Raw genomic sequence first — 20,234 nt, forward strand, 5'->3', positions numbered from 1 at the left:
ACACCAGACGCATACCACCTCTTCCTATCTGAATGTGCATGTCGTGTTCCAACCACTAGAGCAGTGTCCCAACGATATCGGAAGTTACTTTCTGGACATGCCTCACATATAAACTTACGGACAATGTTATTAACACCATGTTCCTATCTTATCCAGTCTGATTAGCAAAATCAGATGCTTGTGCAGTGCAGTAGATTCCCCTAGTATAAATTGCTTGCATTTAATTTTCAATATTATATATGTATACACACACACACACTTTTTGCCAGAAATATAGGTAACAGTGTGTAGTCAGTTTCATGGTACTTGGATATACTGTGAATGTTAGTACTGAAAGAGTCACATTGATAATAGGTAATATGACACTTTTTGTACAATTCCATTGCTTCACTTTTATAACGTTTAGTACCGAGAAACAGGTTTATGATATGTTAGTGTTTTGGGTGCCAAGCCGGTGCCATGTGTTGCTATGTTCACATCAAACAAGCCGTGAATTCATCATACCAATATCTCAATCATGTGTGCATGGATTAAGTTGTTTCATTGCTTTATATAGAAAAGAGACATAGGATACAAGCGTTAATGCTTTGAAAATAAGTTTGCCGTCATGGTTCTTGCGGCTTGGTGCCGAAATCTTACACCCTGGATTTCGCAAACATTTCAAATGTTTTCGTCAAATAAATAAGTTTCTTGTAACAAAGGGTGTTTCTAAATAGCACGTAAGGTATTTTTTTACATTTAAGGCTACAAAACTTAGGTTTTTTTGATATTGAAGTTCCTTACATACATTGCGTCTATATGGCTTTTCAGGGCTTCCATAATGGATTCATGTCACAGGTGCATTTCTAAACATTTTATTTTTCTTATGATTGACTTGTGCAATGGGATAATTTGCGACATCTGTTGGAGTAGTATCTAGATGAGTTTGTGGTTTGACAGGCATGGAAAACAGTGACGAGACGCGATGAACGGTATCCTCAGCGTGTGTAAATACATTATCTTGTGGACCATTGTGCACATTTCTCTTCGCAACTGCGGACCAGAAATTACTTGTGGGATTTGATAATTTGCAACTTCTTATTTCTATGATGGTACGGACAGGGGAGGGTAGTATTCTGTGGAAAAGGACAACAAAGACTTTTGACATACAACTGACTTATCTTCTAGACTTTCAAATTAACTTTGGCCCGCAATTCAGCCTGCACTTGAGATAAAGAGGTAAGTTAACTTTTGAGGTTTAATTTTAGCCTTATTTCTTTGGTACCTAAATGTGTTGGTGCAAAAAATAGTATTGGGGGCAGGTGGCTCCGGTCAGTTTTTAACTTACCTTCAAAAGGGACTATATAGAAAGGCGGGGTAGCAGTAGGAGGAGGTAGGTAGATTAATTTCCCCAGGGGCGGAGCCCGGAATCTGTGGGAAATTTCAACACAGCAACCACCTCGCAACTTCAAAGTCTTAAATACCTATTTCCGTGCTCCAGAATTTTATTATTCACAATTAGCAGCACATACTCCATATATATATAAATCATCTTCGAAATCGAGGGTGTAAGATTTTGACATGGACCCGAACATGCAAGCGGCAGGTGAAATATCAACATTTAATAAAAATAAAATCTTAGAAGACTGAGAAATTACAAAATTTCTTCATTAAAAACATCTAATTTACACTAATCTCATTTAGCCATAACTTTAAAAATAATCAAATATTTTATTTAAGCCTGCGTGCTAATGAGAAAATCTCTGTAAAAGTCTCTCCCTAGCTTGTGGATTGTAATAATAAATTCACTATTTTTCAGAATGAATATAATCATAAGTCAATTTCTTATAAGCTAAAATAGATACTTAATACAGTCCATACCTGAAAGCTGTATGAGTTTATTTTCCATATACAAATACATGGATTTAGTTCAAAATTGTCAGGGAAAAAAAACTATACAACATAATATTCCAAATATTCCTTGAAGAATCAGAGGGGGGGGGGGGGGGCATTACTAGTTTCTCTTGCATTTCCAAATCTAGAAAGGAATGTGTGTGTGTGTGGTGAGTTTTAAGTATTGTTGCTGTAAAATTTCTTACTTGGAAATATAGATGAAATTGGAAATCAGTTTATTTGTAATTAAAAAAACATCTATAAAATAAGTAATGGGACCTGTTGCGCTATTGCAATACTATTAAGAAACACGGGATGTTTCGACCACAGCAAAGCTTTAAAAAAATGAAACAGTAAATTGCATTTTATATCATTAAACCAGTAGCAGCAAATTGGGTGCTAAAACTGGGGGAGGACAGTTTACTTTTTCTTTTAAACAAGGCTTAGCATTAAGAGGCCATGATCCAGGGGCAGTGGCGGCAACTAAGGAGGTCATTTGCCCCCAAATTTTTGCCAGTTCATGCTCTGCGCTGCATCTTAATGCTAAGCCTTGCCTACCAACAGAAAGTAAACTGTCCTTGGTCCCTCTCCCAATGATCACGCATTACTGTGTGGGGGTAAAAAGTGGGGAGGGCAACTGCCCCCATGTCCCCCTAATTGCTGCCACTGCTGTATAACTTAAATATAACAAGTATTAGGAAGGAGATGCTTAGAAGATTTGACCTCATATATTTTCCATTGTACGCCTTGATAGGAGATTTTTTAAAATTTATATGCATTTTTTTTTCGAATAATGCTATCTTGCATAAAATGGAAACAGTCCTTAAAATAATAAAACTACAAAAACTTAATTTTAAGTGAACTAAAGTGTAACAACATATCCTCTTCTAATTTACAATAAAGGACTATAGTTGTTAAACATAATTAATTGAAGCAAACTTTTCTTGCTTTGGCACTAGCGAATTCCATGTAATCCAGGGGTTCCTAAATTTTTTGCTCGACGGTGCCCTTAGTGTTTCAAATTTTTGTGGTGCCCAAGTCAGAATGTAGACCTATCTAACACTTGCAAAACACTGTTAGTGTGGTTAGATTGCTTGCTTTAGGTTAAAAATTTTAAATTCAGGAACAGTTTGCATAAAAAGCGCTAAATAAGCACACATTTGGAACAATTATATAATTGATTGAATTTCAGTGATGATAATAGAATATTTCAGGGCACTCCTGCAAGCCTTCATGTGTTAATATACAGGCAAGTTTTGTACACTTTTCAGACAAAAAATCAGATGACATATCTTCAAGCTTACTAGGCTAACATTGTACAAAAAATCTGAAAAATACTATGATGTTTAAGCTTCTCAACAAGCTGCTGCTTTCTCGAGCTAAAAAAAAGCAAGTCCAGGACCTGATAATAAAAGTCAACTTTGTACTGCTTGTTGATCTTCAATGGTTTCGTCCTCTGCTTCACACTAAAACTGCTTCTTTTGATATCGGACCTATTCCATATAGCCTGCTTATCTTTGGACGTAGTGAAATGGACAAGTCCAAGATGGAGGAAGGGAAGCCGGGATAGAAAGGAACTACCAGATGAGTTGGTGGACCCAGCACTGTTCCATTTATTACCATTAGAAGAGCACTCACAATTCAATCAACAATAGGATGGGAAATTATACAGGGTGGCTCAATAAGTCACTTAACACCCCCAGTACAAGGCCACTGCAGCGCGCAACATGGAAATGGTGATGACCAATCGTTATCAGGCCAAGGGGGAACCACATTGACGCCACCCACATGGTCGGCGGCCATCTTGATGTCCGCCATCTTGAATTCAACTTCAGAATTTTAAATGGGAAGGGGGTCGTGCGACATATCAAAATTGGCTAGAATTTCACGAGAAATGCAATGGTGAAGGTTTTTTTGACGTATCTTTAACCAGTAAAAAGTTATGACTGAATTCTTGTACCAATTTGCTCCTTTTCAAGGTGTTAGAAAAATGCCTTAAAATTTGTTTAGCGCTTCGGTAATGCATCGAGATCAAAGTGACGTCTATGGAGAGACGTTCGCATGCCATTGCACATTATTTTAATCGGATACATCCATGAAGAGCTGTGCATTATGAATGGTTGTAGTGAACAATTTACAGTGTGACGCTTCCATTGAATTAAGTCCTTCACAGTGACAAGGCTAATGTTTATGTTCATAAGGAAGTTCATAAACAGAATATGTGACCCTATCATCTGATAACTAACTTTGGACAAAAACTGGTTCATAACGTTCCCATAAGTGTTCTGGTGTTCTTCCCTATTAAAAAAAACTCTGTAAAAAGTACCTTCTTCCATAAGCAAGGATGAAAAAAACTGTTTATTTAACAAATCCAAGTAGCCCTAAGCATTTAAGGTTCCGTTGATGGAAAATTGACTAACCAATCGTGTTCCACACAGCACGCCACACCATTAACTTACCAACACTAACCATTCAGCTTTGATCTGTCGAAAATGGGTTATCAGATAAAAATCATCGAATATTCTGTTTATGAACTTCCTTATGAACATAAACATTAGCCTTGTCACTGTGAAGGACTTTTAATTCAATGGAAGCGGTGCACTGTAAATTGTTCGCGACAACCATTCATAATGCACAGCTCTTCATGGATGTATCCGATTAAAATAATGTGCAATAGCATGCGAACGTCTCTCCATAGACGTCACTTTGATCTCGATGCATTACTGAAGCGCTAAACAAATTTTAAGGCATTTTTCTAACACCTTGAAAAGGAGCAAATTGGTACAAGAATTCAGTCATAACTTTTTAATGGTTAAAGATACGTCGAAAAAACCTTCACCATTGCATTTCTCGTGAAATTCCAGCCCATTTTGATATGTCGCACGACCCTCTTCCCATTTAAAATTCTGAAGTTGAATTCAAGATGGCCGCCGACCATGTGGGTGGCATCAATGTGGTTCCCCCTTGGCCAGATAACGATTGGTCATCGCCAATTTCAAATTCCATGCCGCAGTGGCCTTGTACTGAGGGTGTTAAGTGACTTATTGAGCCACCCTGTACATACTCCTGTGACAAATACTTTCAAATCTACTTATTATTGAGCCCATTTTGAACAAGTTTTATGTTGCAATATTATAACTGCCAATTTTTCAATAGGCTTATTTTTTTCTGTTATATTTTACTACTATTTTTCTATTATAAGCTTATTTTTTTGGCACGTTTTCTCCCCCTCCCCCCAGCTTTCCGCCAGCCCTTGTGCTGACAATAACTATTAATTATTTTTTTGATATACACTTGTTGTAAAATATTTACCAATAAGGTATTTGCTTTAGCAGGATTAGTATTAATACTTTGGTGACAAAATGAACCACTATTCTCCAGTTTCTCAATAATGGAAATTATAAGTTTCATTACCCCACTGTACTATATTCAGATATATAAATTATTTTCAGATAAGGAAAGGATTTTAAGTTAGTGTCACCTTCCCAACCTTGCAAGGTAATAACTTGTCATTGCAGTTGAAAATAAACTACCCTTGTTTCACAATGGAGATTCCGTGAAATCAGGATAAACTTTCAACATGGATTTCAACAACTTAGGAGAAAACAGTCTTAAAAATTAATCCACAACATAACATGACTGTGCTAATTATTTCAAAAGAAAAATTCATTAGTGAAAATGAAAAGTGTAACTAAAATAATATTGTGTTTCAGGAATTTTATTTTTAGATTTTCTTTGCAAAGCAAATTATTATTCTTGTGATGGCCAGATGAGAGTGCAGGGCATTTCATAAGTCTCCTCTGATTTCTAAAGTCGGTAGCTCAGGGGTAAACTTATCCATGTTGATGAGAGCATGGCAGCAACAAGAGTAAATATCCAAGTTTTTAACCTATCTACAAATGTTAGATATGTCCTCCCTTGGTGACTTGGACAGACATTGTTCCTGTAATTTATCTCCTGCCACGTTGCAACACACCAACATGGCAGTGATTCTTTGTGGCACCTCTGGTAAAGGAGACATGTAAACACAATCTGATTGGGGGCTTATATGTATTTTAGTTGTTGGTGCAGATTCTTTTGCATGTGAATTACTTTGCATTTTCTTCTGAAATAGCAACAGATCATCAGTTTCACATGTGCAAAACTCAGTCTTTGGCAATACTAAAGAAAGCATTGTGCAGTATTAACATCTGAATATTTGCCTTTAGCAGTGTAATTACAATAGCTTTCACATAACTTTTGTCATCTCTTTCTGCATTACTTCATAAACTATCTGTAAATGGTGCCTGCACACAGTTTTTGTTTCATCTGGTTTTCTACAACTGTCTAAAAAAAAAAAAACAACAACTTGTCTTTAGGATCATGATTGTAACTTATTCCCCACACCAAGTAGCTAAACTGTTATTCATGGAAACTTATGCTTCTTTGAGCAGAGAACCTATAATTTTAAATGTCCTCAAACCCAGGTCTTCAGTGAGGACATTGATAGTTGACTACTTAATGTGCTCTGCCACCATACTGGCAACAGATCATTTTATCTTGTGCAAGCTATAGTAGCAGCTTATTAGATATTTCAATAAACGTAGGAAAATGTTACTATGTGATTTATTCCTTATTTACTTGCAATCTGTTATGGCTGTATTGTCCTAGTGTGAGTTTCATATTTGTTCTTGGAAAGCCTCAGCAATTGGACAAATTTGATTTGTAAATATAATCATTTTACGAGGTTCGATAGGAATAAGGTCCACATGAGCTATAACTGCAAAGGGTGTGGGCAGCAACCTTTGTCCCCACCTAAAAAAAAAAAAAATCCTTTCCAGGAAGAAACCTAAAATGCTCTGGAAAAGTTGGGGAATTTCATCATGGGTTCCTTGCAACCACCTTGATAATACATCCATGCCTTAACCAGGGTTTGAGCCTTAGACCTCTAGCTTCATGGCACATTATGCTAACTGCTTTGCCACAGAGGCTGATGATATTGAAAATAGTTGTAAGTTGGTCAAATTAAATTCCCTTGATTTAACATCATTTCTTTTCTACAGGAGGTTGAAGATCAAGCAAGCAGTGCAGCTACAACACCATGCAGTGAGAGGAAGACTAGCATAGGTTCAAGTCCGGAGCAGTCAGATTCCACAGAGCAGGTAATTACACTTGTGTATCTACTGTATTTTTTCTGTAAATAAGGGAGTTTTCAGGGTTACCACACAGCCAAAGTTTACGAGCAGTTCCAGATTTGATTCCCAGTAGAAGCCCCCAAATTTTGATGTTGATCCATCAATGCGAGGACAGTTGAGCTACTTGAATGGTGTAAGTTGTGGCTTATGGTCTTAAAACCCAGAAAACAGCAGTGATGGATCTTGATGTGCTGACCACGCATCACCAAATGGATGGCAGCTTGGCAGGCCTTGACCCTTCAATGGATTGTTGCACCATAGAGTTTAGGGAAAGGAAGTTTTGCACAAACTTTGAAATGAACCTGCAGAAATAAATGTAACAAATCATATGGCAGTGATATGACAAGCTGCACATGTCACTGCCATGTTTCTGAGACTGGGAAGTTTTCACATTAGCTTGTATCATGTTGCATCAATCTGATGGGTCACACATACAGTGTACATGCTGGAAGATAAGTGCCTATTCCATTGTGTTCAGTTTTGTTACTTGTCACTTCAGTCTGAAAGCTTTCTAAAGTAGCAATAAATGAGTGTTGCTGCTAATCTTGTGTAAAATATTTGGTTGAGTAGTCTATTGTCATTATTTTTATTCTTAAGTAAACCAACATACAATGCAGGAAACCTGAACCATGCTTGGAATTGGAGTTTGATTTCTGGGGCATGTCTAGTATCGTGAGACAAAGGCCCAATTTTCGAAATTTGCTGAAATTAAGGCTTTCTTAAATGTTGTTTAATTTCCTTTTTTTCCCCTTCAAAATTTTTTTTTGGCGGGGCACACTTTACATATCCTCAGAGATTTGTGTTTTGTCATTCTTCCCTCCAAATTTGGTCCATGCAGCATCTATTGGGCTCACACTAGAAGCAAAATTCCAGAAACTTTCCGTAATCTGACAACACTGCTGCTCTTACAGATTATTTTTTCCCCACGGAATGAAGTATCAGTCTGTACTACTGCTACATAGTTTTTCATTCACTCTGGTCTATCCTGGTGGGCACAGAGGTTTGCTGAATTCCAATTTTTTAAAAAATGTTTGACTTTCTTCCATTAACTGTAGTTATTGGGAGATGCAATCAGTGCTGGATCTACAAATCTTAACCCCCCCCCCCCCCCGCAAGATATTACCAGAGGCCCCCCTCTACCTACCTACTTTCACACACCACACACACACACACACACACCATAGGGCTGGAAACGCATTCCTCGACTGCACTAGGTTACCGGAGATGAATCGTGCATTTTTCATTATTTCATTACACCCCTGAATGAAAGCGACAGAGTATGGTATGGAAACTCAAACTTCCCCCAACAAAAAAAAATTCAGGACAACCCCGTCTGCACAAAAGGTTTTGCTTACAATTTTCTGGGACATCCAGGGTTTCATTCTTGCTGATTTTGAGGTAAAAGGAGCAATTGTAGATGCTGCTGCATATTGTGCCACACTGGATCGTCTAAGAGTTGCTCTGTGCCATAAACATCCAACAAAATCTCTGGAGGAGGCAATCATTCTCAATGACAATGCTAGTCCCCATGTGGCTGCATCAGTGATGCAAAAAAGTCAATTCTTGGCATTTCCTTCAAAATGTATAGTTCAGTTTTTGTGAATACATTTCCGTTTGGCTGTAAAAAAAATCGAGCTTTGTGCAGAGAGGTGGTGGGAGATCGGCACCAGGCAAATGCCTAGAAGGACCAGCCTGCTCCGCCTTCCCCCGTTTAGCCAGCTCCCCGATCAAACTTATCTGGAAATCATGATGTGAGTGATTTTGGGAGAAGTGTTTCAGGAGGATGTGAGAATTCAGGATGGACTGGTTTACAAGGTAGAAAAAGAGTTTGTTAGTCCACTTGATTGTCAGACTGCCAGTCAGATAGGTACATGTCATCCTGTCAGCTTTGTCAACGTAAACCATATGTCTATTATAGTCCAGTATAATTTCAGGTTTCAATGGGTTACCTTGGGCATGAAGAAAGTTCCCTTGTTGGGGGGGGGGGGGGGGTCTGTGGTAATTTGTCAGCACAAGGACATCACGTTTGTCGTGCCACCGTACAGCTGTCAAGTCTCCCTTCGTGTGTACGTCCAGGTCACCAAGTTTTGTCTTGCTTGCCTTGAAGTCAATGGGCATGGAACGCCGATTCTTATTCACAGTCCCACAACATTGCACGTGCTTTGTTGCAAGATCATCAAAAAGATTTGGGAAGGTGGAGAAATTGACCAATTCCTTGAACTCTCCTACTTAGTTTGATGACCAGGGCATGGGTGGATGTCACAGTTCCAGTCTGTCTTGCTCTGTGCTTTCCAAGATAAACGAGAATATCAAACGTATATCTCAAAGAGCAAGTATAGCTTGATGCCAAATCACTTGTGCTTCTTTGGAATATATTGTTTGAACAGCACTTTACCCTTGTAAAGAACAATAGCCTCGTCAATGGATAAGTGTTCAGTGGGATGGTACAAGTCAAGGTAACATTGTCCAAAATGTTCTAAAATCTGTGTTTCCACAGTCGGTCCGGTCCCTGTTCTCTGTCGCAGGAGGAGATGAACTGTCGGAAAAGTGAAGGAAGCGAAGAATTTGCCAGAAACTGTTACGGGCAAGGAGATAGCCAACCCAGGGGGTATGGAAAAGGTTTTTCTGCCAGTAAGATTCTATGTAGTCATGTCTATTGTGTCTGAAGTACAGCCATAGGGCAAAGAAAAGGAAAAGTTCACCAAGGGTGATGGTGGGGGGGGGGGGGGGCTCTACCCTGGACAGATGACTCTTGTCAACAAAACTGCTGGTAGTATCTGTTAGATTCTACCAGCACAATGTAGAAAAGAGCATCTGTCCAGAATAGGCGGAAAGAATCAAAATGCAAAGAGTTTTCAGAAAGATCAGAAGTTTTGGGTCCAAGTTGGCCAGTGAAAGGGAAAGCAGTTGGACTGGGAAGATGAGCGGGTCGCGGGCCCCAGATTGACAAAGTTGAAGTTGATGATGTTGATGGAAAAGGAGCATCATCTTCATCCGAAGATGAATCTGATACACTTTCCCAATCAACATCATCAGCTCCTACAGCATCTTCATCACCCTCTGGTTCTACAGTCTCACCTTCGTCATCCATGTTGTCTAGGAAATCACATATCTCCCTTTTGCTCATTCGCTTATTCCCGGACATGTTTGACTGAAGACCTGAATAAACAGAAAAAAGTGGATTTGCAGAACAGAAGATCCAAGGACTTACCACAATCAGCCAACGCACAAGCAAGCACCAACAACAGAGCACACAGACGCACAAGTTTCAGCTAGCACTCAAGAATCACTTGTGACCTGTCGCCACAAAGATGCTATTGGTTACATGGGAGAGGGGTGAGGCAGGCAGAAGTTCATCAACAAAGACAGCAGAGGCACCACATTTCCTTCGCAGCATGCTGTGACCAACATATTTCCTTTTGTTCCAGTCAGGCGTGACAGTGCATTTTGGCTTCCCTTGTTCTATTTTTAGACTCTAGTCGCCAACTTCAGCATTGGAACGCACAACCCAACATGTTTGGGAAAGGAAGGGGAGGGGGTCATGGGTAAGTGGGTTTTCGACAGGACATTTCAGTCTTATCTGAACATCTGTCAGCGTTTACAACCTCACATACAAGTATGAAGGTGCTAAAAGCATATGAACTTTTTAATCAGCACGATGGGTCGGTAACTGGTGACCCGTCAGCCGACTTTGCCTATATTTTCTATGGGTCACATGTGACCCATTGGCCAAGTAAAGGTTAAAGGATTTTTGCCATATTGTATTTGAGAAAAAATTGTCACCATGTTTTAAGATGGTGGATAATTTAACATGCCTTGCAAGAGCTTCAAGTTAGCAAATTTTTTTAGGTTAGATTTTCGTAGATTAAAAAAATCAGGTCTCGGCTACATTAGGACATTACTTGAGCTTGAAGTTTTCAATAAAAACTTTGTAATACAGTGTGTGGTTTAGGTAGGGTGGGGGAAAGTCACCAATTTAGAGACCATGATATCTGTAGCAAATTTAGTTTTTAAGCTGAAATTCATGTTGCAAATAGTTACACCCAGGGAATGATTTTATTTTGCATTTTCTAACAAAGGACTAAAATTAAATGGTGTGACTCTGTTAGCATATGCAGATGATGTAGACTTATTAGGGGATGATATAAATACAATTAAGAATAATGCTAAAATATTTTTCAAAGCTGCTAAAGAGAGAGGTTTGGAAGTTAGCAAAGAGAAAATATATGCTTACAGGCCAAAACCAAGTGTTAGGTAATAATCAAAATCTAATTATTGATAACAACTAGTTTGAACCAGTTTCCAAATTCAAGTACTTAGGAGTAATACTAACAAATGAAAATGATATGAAGGAGGAAATAAAAAGCTGGCTTAATTCAGGAAATGCATGTTACTTTTCTCTTCATAAACTTTTTGTCTTCTCGTTTAATATCTAAGAAACTAAAAGTTAAAATATACAAAACAGTAATTTTGCCTGTATTATTATATGTATACAAAACTTGGTCCCCTTACATTGAAAGAGGAACATAAATAATAAGATCCTTAGGAAAATATTTGGACCTAAAGGGGATGAGGAGACAGGTGAGTGGAGAAGGTTACATAATTTAGAACTACGTAATTTGTATTCATGTCCAGATATTATTAGAATGATTAAATCAAGAAGACTTAGGTGGGCAGGCCATGTGGCACGAATGGGAGAGGAAAGAAGAGTTTGCAGGATTCTTGTTGGGAAACCTGATGGTACGAGACCTATAGGCAGGCCATGACAAAGATGGAGGGACAACGTTGAGATGGACCTAAAGGAAATCAGTAGGGATGGAAAAGATCTTGCTCAGGATAGGGACTGCAGTCATGACCTTTCGGGTTTAAGAAAGCTAGAGAGTTAGTTAGTTATTTGTTGAAAAGATTTGAAGATTGATTGATTGATTGATTGATTGATTGATTTGCTGTTTTAAGTCTACTTTATGCACAGTAAGGCTAATCGGAACTGGACCTACAGTTTAAAGTGGAATCCGAACTGCTATGTGCCTCCACCGGATATTGAACCCTGGGGGGACCCCAAGATTTCAAGGTGGTGGATGAAAAATTGATTTTTCATATTCTGAGGTAGCTCCAAATTCAGATTCCACTTTCAAATATCTGCCTAAACTACATTTTTGTACATTAAGAAGAGAGACTTAAATATTTTAGGGCATTTCTTAAACTATGGCATGACAAATAATATTTTAACAATATAGTGCATGTGTATGTTGGGATCCAAATGGGGCCACTAATGTTTTGTCCATGGGAACTGTTAGTTTCATAGCAACCAGATATTTTGGAGGATGGATACGGTATTCCATTTGGATGTAATCAGTCAAAACAATTAAATATGTCAACCTTATAATTTTTTCACGGTTAATACACGGAGGAGATATTTAAACTTGAAACCTCCACAAAAATAATGGGGAAAAAACAACTGTGATCAAACTGTATTGAAGCAGATTTTAAAGTCTTTGTGCAACTACCGTATGTTGTGAAGGTAAAGTTCCGCGTACATTTAGCACTGTGCCATGAAGGCAAATTTAGGGGATAGGGCCTGGCATATTCTTGATCTCTGCCATTTTGGAGGTGATGTGATCACAACCAAACTCCAGCTGCCTTTACCCCCCAGGACCCATTGATTTGAGGCTGGGTGAGTTCCAGAGCTGCTTTATGCAGGGACAAGACCGGAAAAATACTGACCTTAGATCACCCACCCCAAGATTTGAACCCGGGTCTTCTGCATGGCAGTCAGCCAGCCTGTCTATTTTTTTTTTTTTTACATTTGTAATAAAAGTAATACCCCTAAGCAGTAGTATCCCCCTTGTTCTCTCCATTTTCTCATCATTGGGACAAACACAAACATCCGGATTCAAACCTGGGAGCCCTGGCATTGCAGCATGCTGTGCTAACCACTCTGCCACGGGGGTTGACTAAACCACCACCACAGCAAGTGCACAACACTGAACTGATCATAGATCTATAAACTGTTAAGTCATCCAGCAAGAGTAGAATCAAACTATTGGTCAAATTTTTCAGAACAGTATTTTAGATAATTTAATCATTTGTCCCACACTGTGGTTGTGTGGTCATGCTTTGGGCTCTGGCTATGGGACATGTGCAGGTTTGAGTCTCCTGAGATTTCGGACTGTGTACGAGACTGGTGAACACTCACCATCATGATTAAATTGGGGAGCTACGAATGAGTAGCGTAACCCGGTGATGAAAACCTACGATGATGACTGGGGGTTTGTCGTTCTGACCACACGTCACCCCCAGAGTAGGATGAGGTGGGAGAGCAGCAAGCAGTCAGTAGGTAGGCCTGGGCCTTCAATGGTCTGTTGTGGCACGGGTTATGTATGTTTTTAGTTTAATCATTTCAAGGCGTGAGACCATTGTGAATTTTTAACTATATTAACAGAAAATATTAACTAGTTCTTGATTCACTGAACTAAAACAATACAAATTGAATGTTCCAATATATTACTATCAGGAAAAAATGTATTTCATTTTTAAAATATATATATTTATAAACATAACCTGAAAAAAAACAATAAAACCCAGTTTTGCCCAGGTTTTATCGGGTATCTGAAAAACCCGAAAAAACCCACCTGGGTTGGTTTTTTTTTTAAAAAACCTGGCCAAAATGCCAACCCTGGTTCTTTGTGACTGTCCCTTCCATCAGTTTCATCATACCACTCATCCTCATCATGATTAGCCAAATGTGGCAGAGAAGAGATGTAAAATAATGTAATTAAATCAATCAAACATCTGGGACATCACAGAAGAAAGCATTTGGGTGTAGGACCACGGTAAGGGACATGGAATTCAACTACCAGTTCTGACCTAATACCCAGGAAACTCTCAGGTAGTGCTCACTTGGTATGTGCAGTTGGTAATTTTCTCATTCCTCATCAACTGCTACATTACAAGCCATTGATTTATGAGAGTTTGCTTTTGTTTTGTCATGACATTAGTATAAAATGGGATTTTCAGGCTTTTCCTCAGCTAATATCTGTGAATTATACCAGGTGAACTGTGATAATTAGGAAATTAAAAGTGAATTCTACACTTTTTCAAATGTTACCGGACTGCCCTGAGAGATTTCTAAGACCAGAAATCGTTAATTTGGCAACATAGCTCTTGAACAGCAGCAGAGAGTAGCCAACTTTACTACAGGTCCCTCTACTAGGCGAGAAACCCTGTGGTGAAAGATTTACATTCTTGTTTATAACATGAAGTCCGGAACTATATTAAACCAACATATTAATAGAGTAAAAAACAGAAAGCATAAGTATGAGCAATAATTTTAGAGAATACTTGCCATTTGGCATGCTAAAATTGGAATCTGAGAAACTGTGGCGAGGTTGGAAACACTGCACTTGCTAGTGGTCCAGTCCACCTGGAGAAAATCACTCTCAAGTTTGAACACCAAATGGCATAATTACGAATTTATTATAAATATCAAATATAAGAACACCTTGCAAAGTACTGTGCAATGAGCGAAAATTAATGATTCTCACAATTAGTAGCAAAAGTCTGTTCGTCACATAGGAAAATGGTAGTTTACGTAATGATCAACACATTTAAAGTCATTTGCTACAAGCAATGTTGTAGACTATCTGTAAAGTACTTGTCACAGATCTATTTTTTCCCCCTAGGAATTAAGGGTCAAGAGTTCAAATTCGAAAGGTTTTTTTTTTTTTTTAATACATTGAGTATGGGGTTCAGCAATTGAGTTAAATAATTTTGTTTCAGAATGTTCGCAAAAAATTATTCGGTGTGGAATTCCACAAATGTTTCCAGCAGCTCAATATATTTGCTTTTTATTTCTGGCACAAAAGTATACTTTTCAGAGATAAGATTTATTTCAAAGCACTAACTTGACACTCAATCTAGGCATGCTACATGTGAAAAGTCTGCAATTATTTTGAAACTAATTTACATAACATATCCTTGATTATTATTATTATCATTCACTCTTAAGTAATTCTTTCTATTATTCTCTTAAAAGCGATTGGAACATTCATCAATTTTGATCGAAAAATACCTAAATTGTTGTATTCCAACTGAAAGTATTTACAATGAATGTGCTGACCAGGGCCCAGACGTTGATGAATATTTTTTTTTTCCTGAGCCTTCAAAACAATTCTAAACCTGATATCAGTCAGTTTCCTTTCAGATAGAACCAGACAAAAATGTTATCATCTTTTTTTTTTTTAAATTTGTCTGCCTTTTTTTGTTTTTGTCATTTTCAGTATTTTTCCTTTTTTTATTACATTTATCTTAATTTTTAAGGCTTATTTTTCTCCTTCCTCATTGTTTTGTGAATTTTAAATTCATTTGTTTTTCAAATACTTTTGCAGCGCAAATAGTATTTTAGGCAATTTTTTAAAAATAATTTTGATTTAGTTCTACTTTTTCTATGGCACTCCGGTCCTTATAATGTCCAAGGCTGCTCTCTTCCAGTTCTTAGTTCTCAATAGTTGTACTATGTCTGCTCCAACTACTTCTTCCCATGTGTTTCCATCTCCGTAAATTTCAAATAATTTCTGATTGGTTCTTATTCTCCAAATATATTGCACTCTTATTGGTCCAAATATTTTCCGTTCAAACAAGTCCACCATTTCGCCTGTACTTTGATTAAAGGTCGATGTTTCACTCCCGTATATCATTATGCTGCAAATTAGGGTTTTATACAAAGTAACTTTGGCTCTATGGTTTACTCCATGATATTGAATCAATGGTAGTAATGAGAAGTATGCTTGATTGGCTCTTTGTATTAGTCATTCTACAGGTCATCAACTTCTGAGCCCTAGTGATGACTAAGCTATAATTGCTATCTGGTTTCTGCACCTGTCATGTGGTATCTGTCTGCTGCAATTGAGAGAGCTGTCTGGAATTTAAGTTTATTACTCTTGTAAGAAATCAACATCATTTCCATGAATCCAAAGAAATATTCCTTAACGATTCTCACCTTCTGAAAAAGTTTCTGCTCTGGTTGGGAATTGATCTTATGACCCCTGTCTCACAAGTCTAGCACGTAACCATTACACCACAGATGCCAGTAGCACTTAACATCCAGTTTTAAGAATAACATTCCACTGGATAGGTTTTTGTTTTAACAAAGTATCGTATTCGTATTCACTGTTAGTTATGTGAAACATGTTGGGATATTCATGGATGTGCAAGTAGTGTGTTCATTTCTTCAGAAGTTCGAAGTACTGACAAATGTTGGAGAAAGAAGAGCAGCCATGCACAAGCCTTTCAGATCTCACAATTGGGAAAAGTGAAATTAGACATGTATATTGATTGACAGAAAGGGAGGGAGAAAGACACCTCACTATTCTAACTGGGTATTTAGAATTTCATTTTGCATCATATGAGATATACCGGATATGAGAAGTTGTTAAATTAAAAGACCTAAATATTGGATTATAATTCTTCACACTGTCTGTGGTGTAGTGGTAACATGCTAGACTTGTGTGACAAGGGTCTTAAGATAGATTCCCAACCCCAGCAGAAACTTTTTTGGAAGGCGAAAAGTAGAACGAAATATTTCTTCAGATTCATGGAAATGATGTTGGTTTCTTCCAAGAGTTGAAACCTTAAATTTCAGACAGCAGACCATCATATACCACGTGGCAGGTGCAGAAACCAGATAGGAAAAATAACTCATCGCTAGGGCTCTGAAATTGATGTCCTGTAGAATGACCTTAAAAATATTCGTAAAAAAATAGTCTAAAATACTTTTCGCACTGAAAATGAAAGCTTGATTTTTTAATAAAATAAAAGAGTAGTTGAATAATTCGACAAAACACACTTTTGGTGGTTTATACTACTAAACTACTGAAGCAAAGAGATAATTGAGCTTTCTCTATTTTAATTTCTAAGTTACGTAACATGCATCGCAACTTTCTTTTCCTGTATAAATCATTCACCTCCTTTGAGAATGGATCTTCTACAATACAGTAGACAGCCAGCAACTGAAAACAGTTATGTTTGGCATACATAAGATATTTTTTAATATTGTGACTACTTTTACCTCCTCCGTTGCCATGTGCTCCAAAGGCTTTGGATTCCGACTGTGGGACAGCGTAACAAAAAAAGGAAAAAAAAATACTGATAATGACAAAAATACAAAGAAGGGCCTACAAATGCAAAAAAGAAAAATGTAATAAAAATTTTTAATCTAGTTCTATCTGAAGGAAAACTGACTGATATCAGGTTTAGAATTGTTTTGAAGACTCAGAAAAAAAGATGATTCATCATCAACTTCAGAACCCTGGTCAGCACATTCATTGTAGATACTTTGTTAGAATATGACAACAATTAGGTATTTTTCGATCCAAATTGATGAAAGTTCCTATTGCTTTTTAAACAATAATAGAAAGAATTACTTCGAGTGAATGGTAAAAATAATCAAGAATATTACTTACGTGAAATTTAGAAGATTTCGCACTTCCGCATTCCACAATTTAATGGTTCAATCCTATTAATTTCGAAGATCCACTGTCTTCATTCACAGAAGGGTACGGCGTTTGAAGCGGAGATGGTACCACGTCACTACATTGTTTGTTCCCGGGCGGCGGTGGTTGCGATTTTTCTCGTTCGGCAGCACTGGCGTACGCATCTTGGTTTGCGTCATCTGCTTCCTGTTGTCTGGTGGCGTTGTCAGTTGGGGGTTGGGGGCTGGGCCGTGTTGCTCGGTAATGTGCCGTTCCTGTTCCCCACGTGGCTGGAGGGGGCTCGAGTATGTGCATAGCATCTTTTCTTTTTCAGGTCTGGGATCTTTGAGGACAGGGTGCCAAGTTGGGTGTGCTTGTCCATTGTCCAGGTTTAGTGCTGGTTTCTGCTGGATGATGGCATGGGTTTCTTTGATGGTGTTTTCTATGACAGAGCCGGTTGGGTGAAGTATGGATATGGAGGAGATGGTGTGGTTAGTGGAGTGGAGGTGTTGGGAGAGGCCTGATTTAGGTGTGTCATTTTTGGCATCTTTTACATGCTCGTTAATCCGTTCTTGGACGGTGCGGATGGTTCTGCCAATGTAGGTGTTGTGGCATTGGCATGTGGTCTTGTAGACACCAGGGGATGCAAGTTTGGGTAGGTAGTATCTCTTGAAGTTGGGTAGTGCCCTTCCGATTTGGGATATGGGTTTGGGTGCTACTCGGATGTTGAAGGGTTTGAGGGCCTTGGCAAATTTTCCAGTTGTGGTGGGCTGGTAAGGAAAGGCAATCCATTTGGGTTTAGGATTTTGGTTCGGGTTATCTCCGTTTCTTGGGTGTCTGAACTGGGCTTCTGTTTTTGCGCACCACATGGATAGTTGGCACTCGGTAACCGTTGTTTAGGTCTATTTCAGTTACGCACGCTATTTCATCTTGCAGGTCATCTTCTGTGAAGCTGTGTGTGAAGGCTCTTCTGTAAAAGTTCATCCATACTCCAGCTTTCTGTTTTGGTGGGTGGTTGGATTTTGCATGGATATACTGGGTGCCCGAACCTGGTTTTGCTGTATACGGATGTGACGAACTTGTCTTGGAGTTGTCGGATGCTGAGGTCGAGAAAGTTGAGGTGGCCATTTTGTTCCCTTTCAACGGTGAAGTTTATGTTGGGATGTATGTTATTGAGGGCAGTTAGGAGATGGGTTAGGTCCTCTTCCTGTTTGTAAATGACTATGGTGTCATTGGCATATCTTTTGTATCTTATATGAGCAAACTCTGGTTGGGTGAGAATTGACTTCTCGGCTACATGCAGCACTATGTTGGATAGGGGTGCAGAAAGGGGGTTGCCCATCGCTAGGTCCCCTGTCTAGTGGAAGAAACTGTCCTCGAACTGGAAATAGTTGTGGGTGAGGCAGGCTTGTAGAAGGTTGCAGATTTCATCAGTTACAAATGGAGGCGTGCTATTGCTGAGTAGCCATGTTCTGGTGGAGTCAAGTGCAAGGCTGATCGGAATGGAGGAGCCAGCATAGACGTAGTGGACATGTACTCCTCCATTCCGATCAGCCTTGCACTTGACTCCACCAGAACATGGCTACTCAGCAATAGCACGCCTCCATTTGTAACTGATGAAATCTGCAACCTTCTACAAGCCTGCCTCACCCACAACTATTTCCAGTTCGAGGACAGTTTCTTCCACTAGACAGGGGGCCTAGTGATGGGCAACCCCCTTTCTGCACCCCTATCCAACATAGTGCTGCATGTGGCCGAGAAGTCAATTCTCACCCAACCAGAGTTTGCTCATATAAGATACAAAAGATATGCCAATGACACCATAGTCATTTACAAACAGGAAGAGGACCTAACCCATCTCCTAACTGCCCTCAATAACATACATCCTAACATAAACTTCACCGTTGAAAGGGAACATAATGGCCACCTCAACTTTCTCGACCTCAGCATCCGACAACTCCAAGACAAGTTCGTCGCATCCGTATACAGCAAAACCAGGTTCGGGCACCCAGTATATCCATGCAAAATCCAACCACCCACCAAAACAGAAAGCTGGAGTATGGATGAACTTTTACAGAAGACCCTTCACACACAGCTGCACAGAAGATGACCTGCAAGATGAAATAGCGTGCGTAACGGAAATAGGCCTAAACAACGGTTACACCGAGCGCCAACTATCCATGTGGTGCGCAAAAACAGAAGCCCAGTTCAGACACCCAAGAAACAGGGATAACCCGAACCAAAATCCTAAACCCAAATGGATTGCCTTTCCTTACCAGCCCACCACAACTGGAAAATTTGCCAAGGCCCTCAAACCCTTCAACATCCGAGTAGCACCCAAACCCATATCCCAAATCGGAAGGGCACTACCCAACTTCAAGAGATACTACCTACCCAAACTTGCATCCCCCGGTGTCTACAAGACCACATGCCAATGCCACAACACCTACATTGGCAGAACCATCCGCACCGTCCAAGAACGGATTAACGAGCATGTAAAAGATGCCAAAAACGACACACCTAAATCAGGCCTCTCCCAACACCTCCACTCCACTAACCACACCATCTCCTCCATATCCATACTTCACCCAACCGGCTCTGTCATAGAAAACACCATCAAAGAAACCCATGCCATTATCCAGCAGAAACCAGCACTAAACCTGGACAATGGACAAGCACACCCAACTTGGCACCCTGTCCTCAGAAAGATCCCCGACCT

General features: G+C 39.1%; 1 protein-coding gene across 1 annotated transcript in view; it reads left to right on the forward strand.

The window, feature by feature from the left end:
* LOC145984154 (Na(+)/H(+) exchange regulatory cofactor NHE-RF3) overlaps positions 1-20,234 on the forward strand; it is a 39,932-nt gene that overhangs the window by 14,640 nt on the left and 5,058 nt on the right. The window contains exon 2 of the mRNA XM_083117633.1: positions 6,915-7,013. Within this exon, the coding sequence (XP_082973759.1) occupies positions 6,915-7,013 (99 nt within the window). The remainder of the gene's footprint in view (positions 1-6,914; positions 7,014-20,234) is intronic.

Source organism: Lepisma saccharinum, chromosome 2, assembly GCF_977018435.1.
Source record: "Lepisma saccharinum chromosome 2, izLepSacc3.1, whole genome shotgun sequence".
Classification (NCBI taxonomy): Eukaryota; Metazoa; Arthropoda; class Insecta; order Zygentoma; family Lepismatidae; genus Lepisma; species Lepisma saccharinum.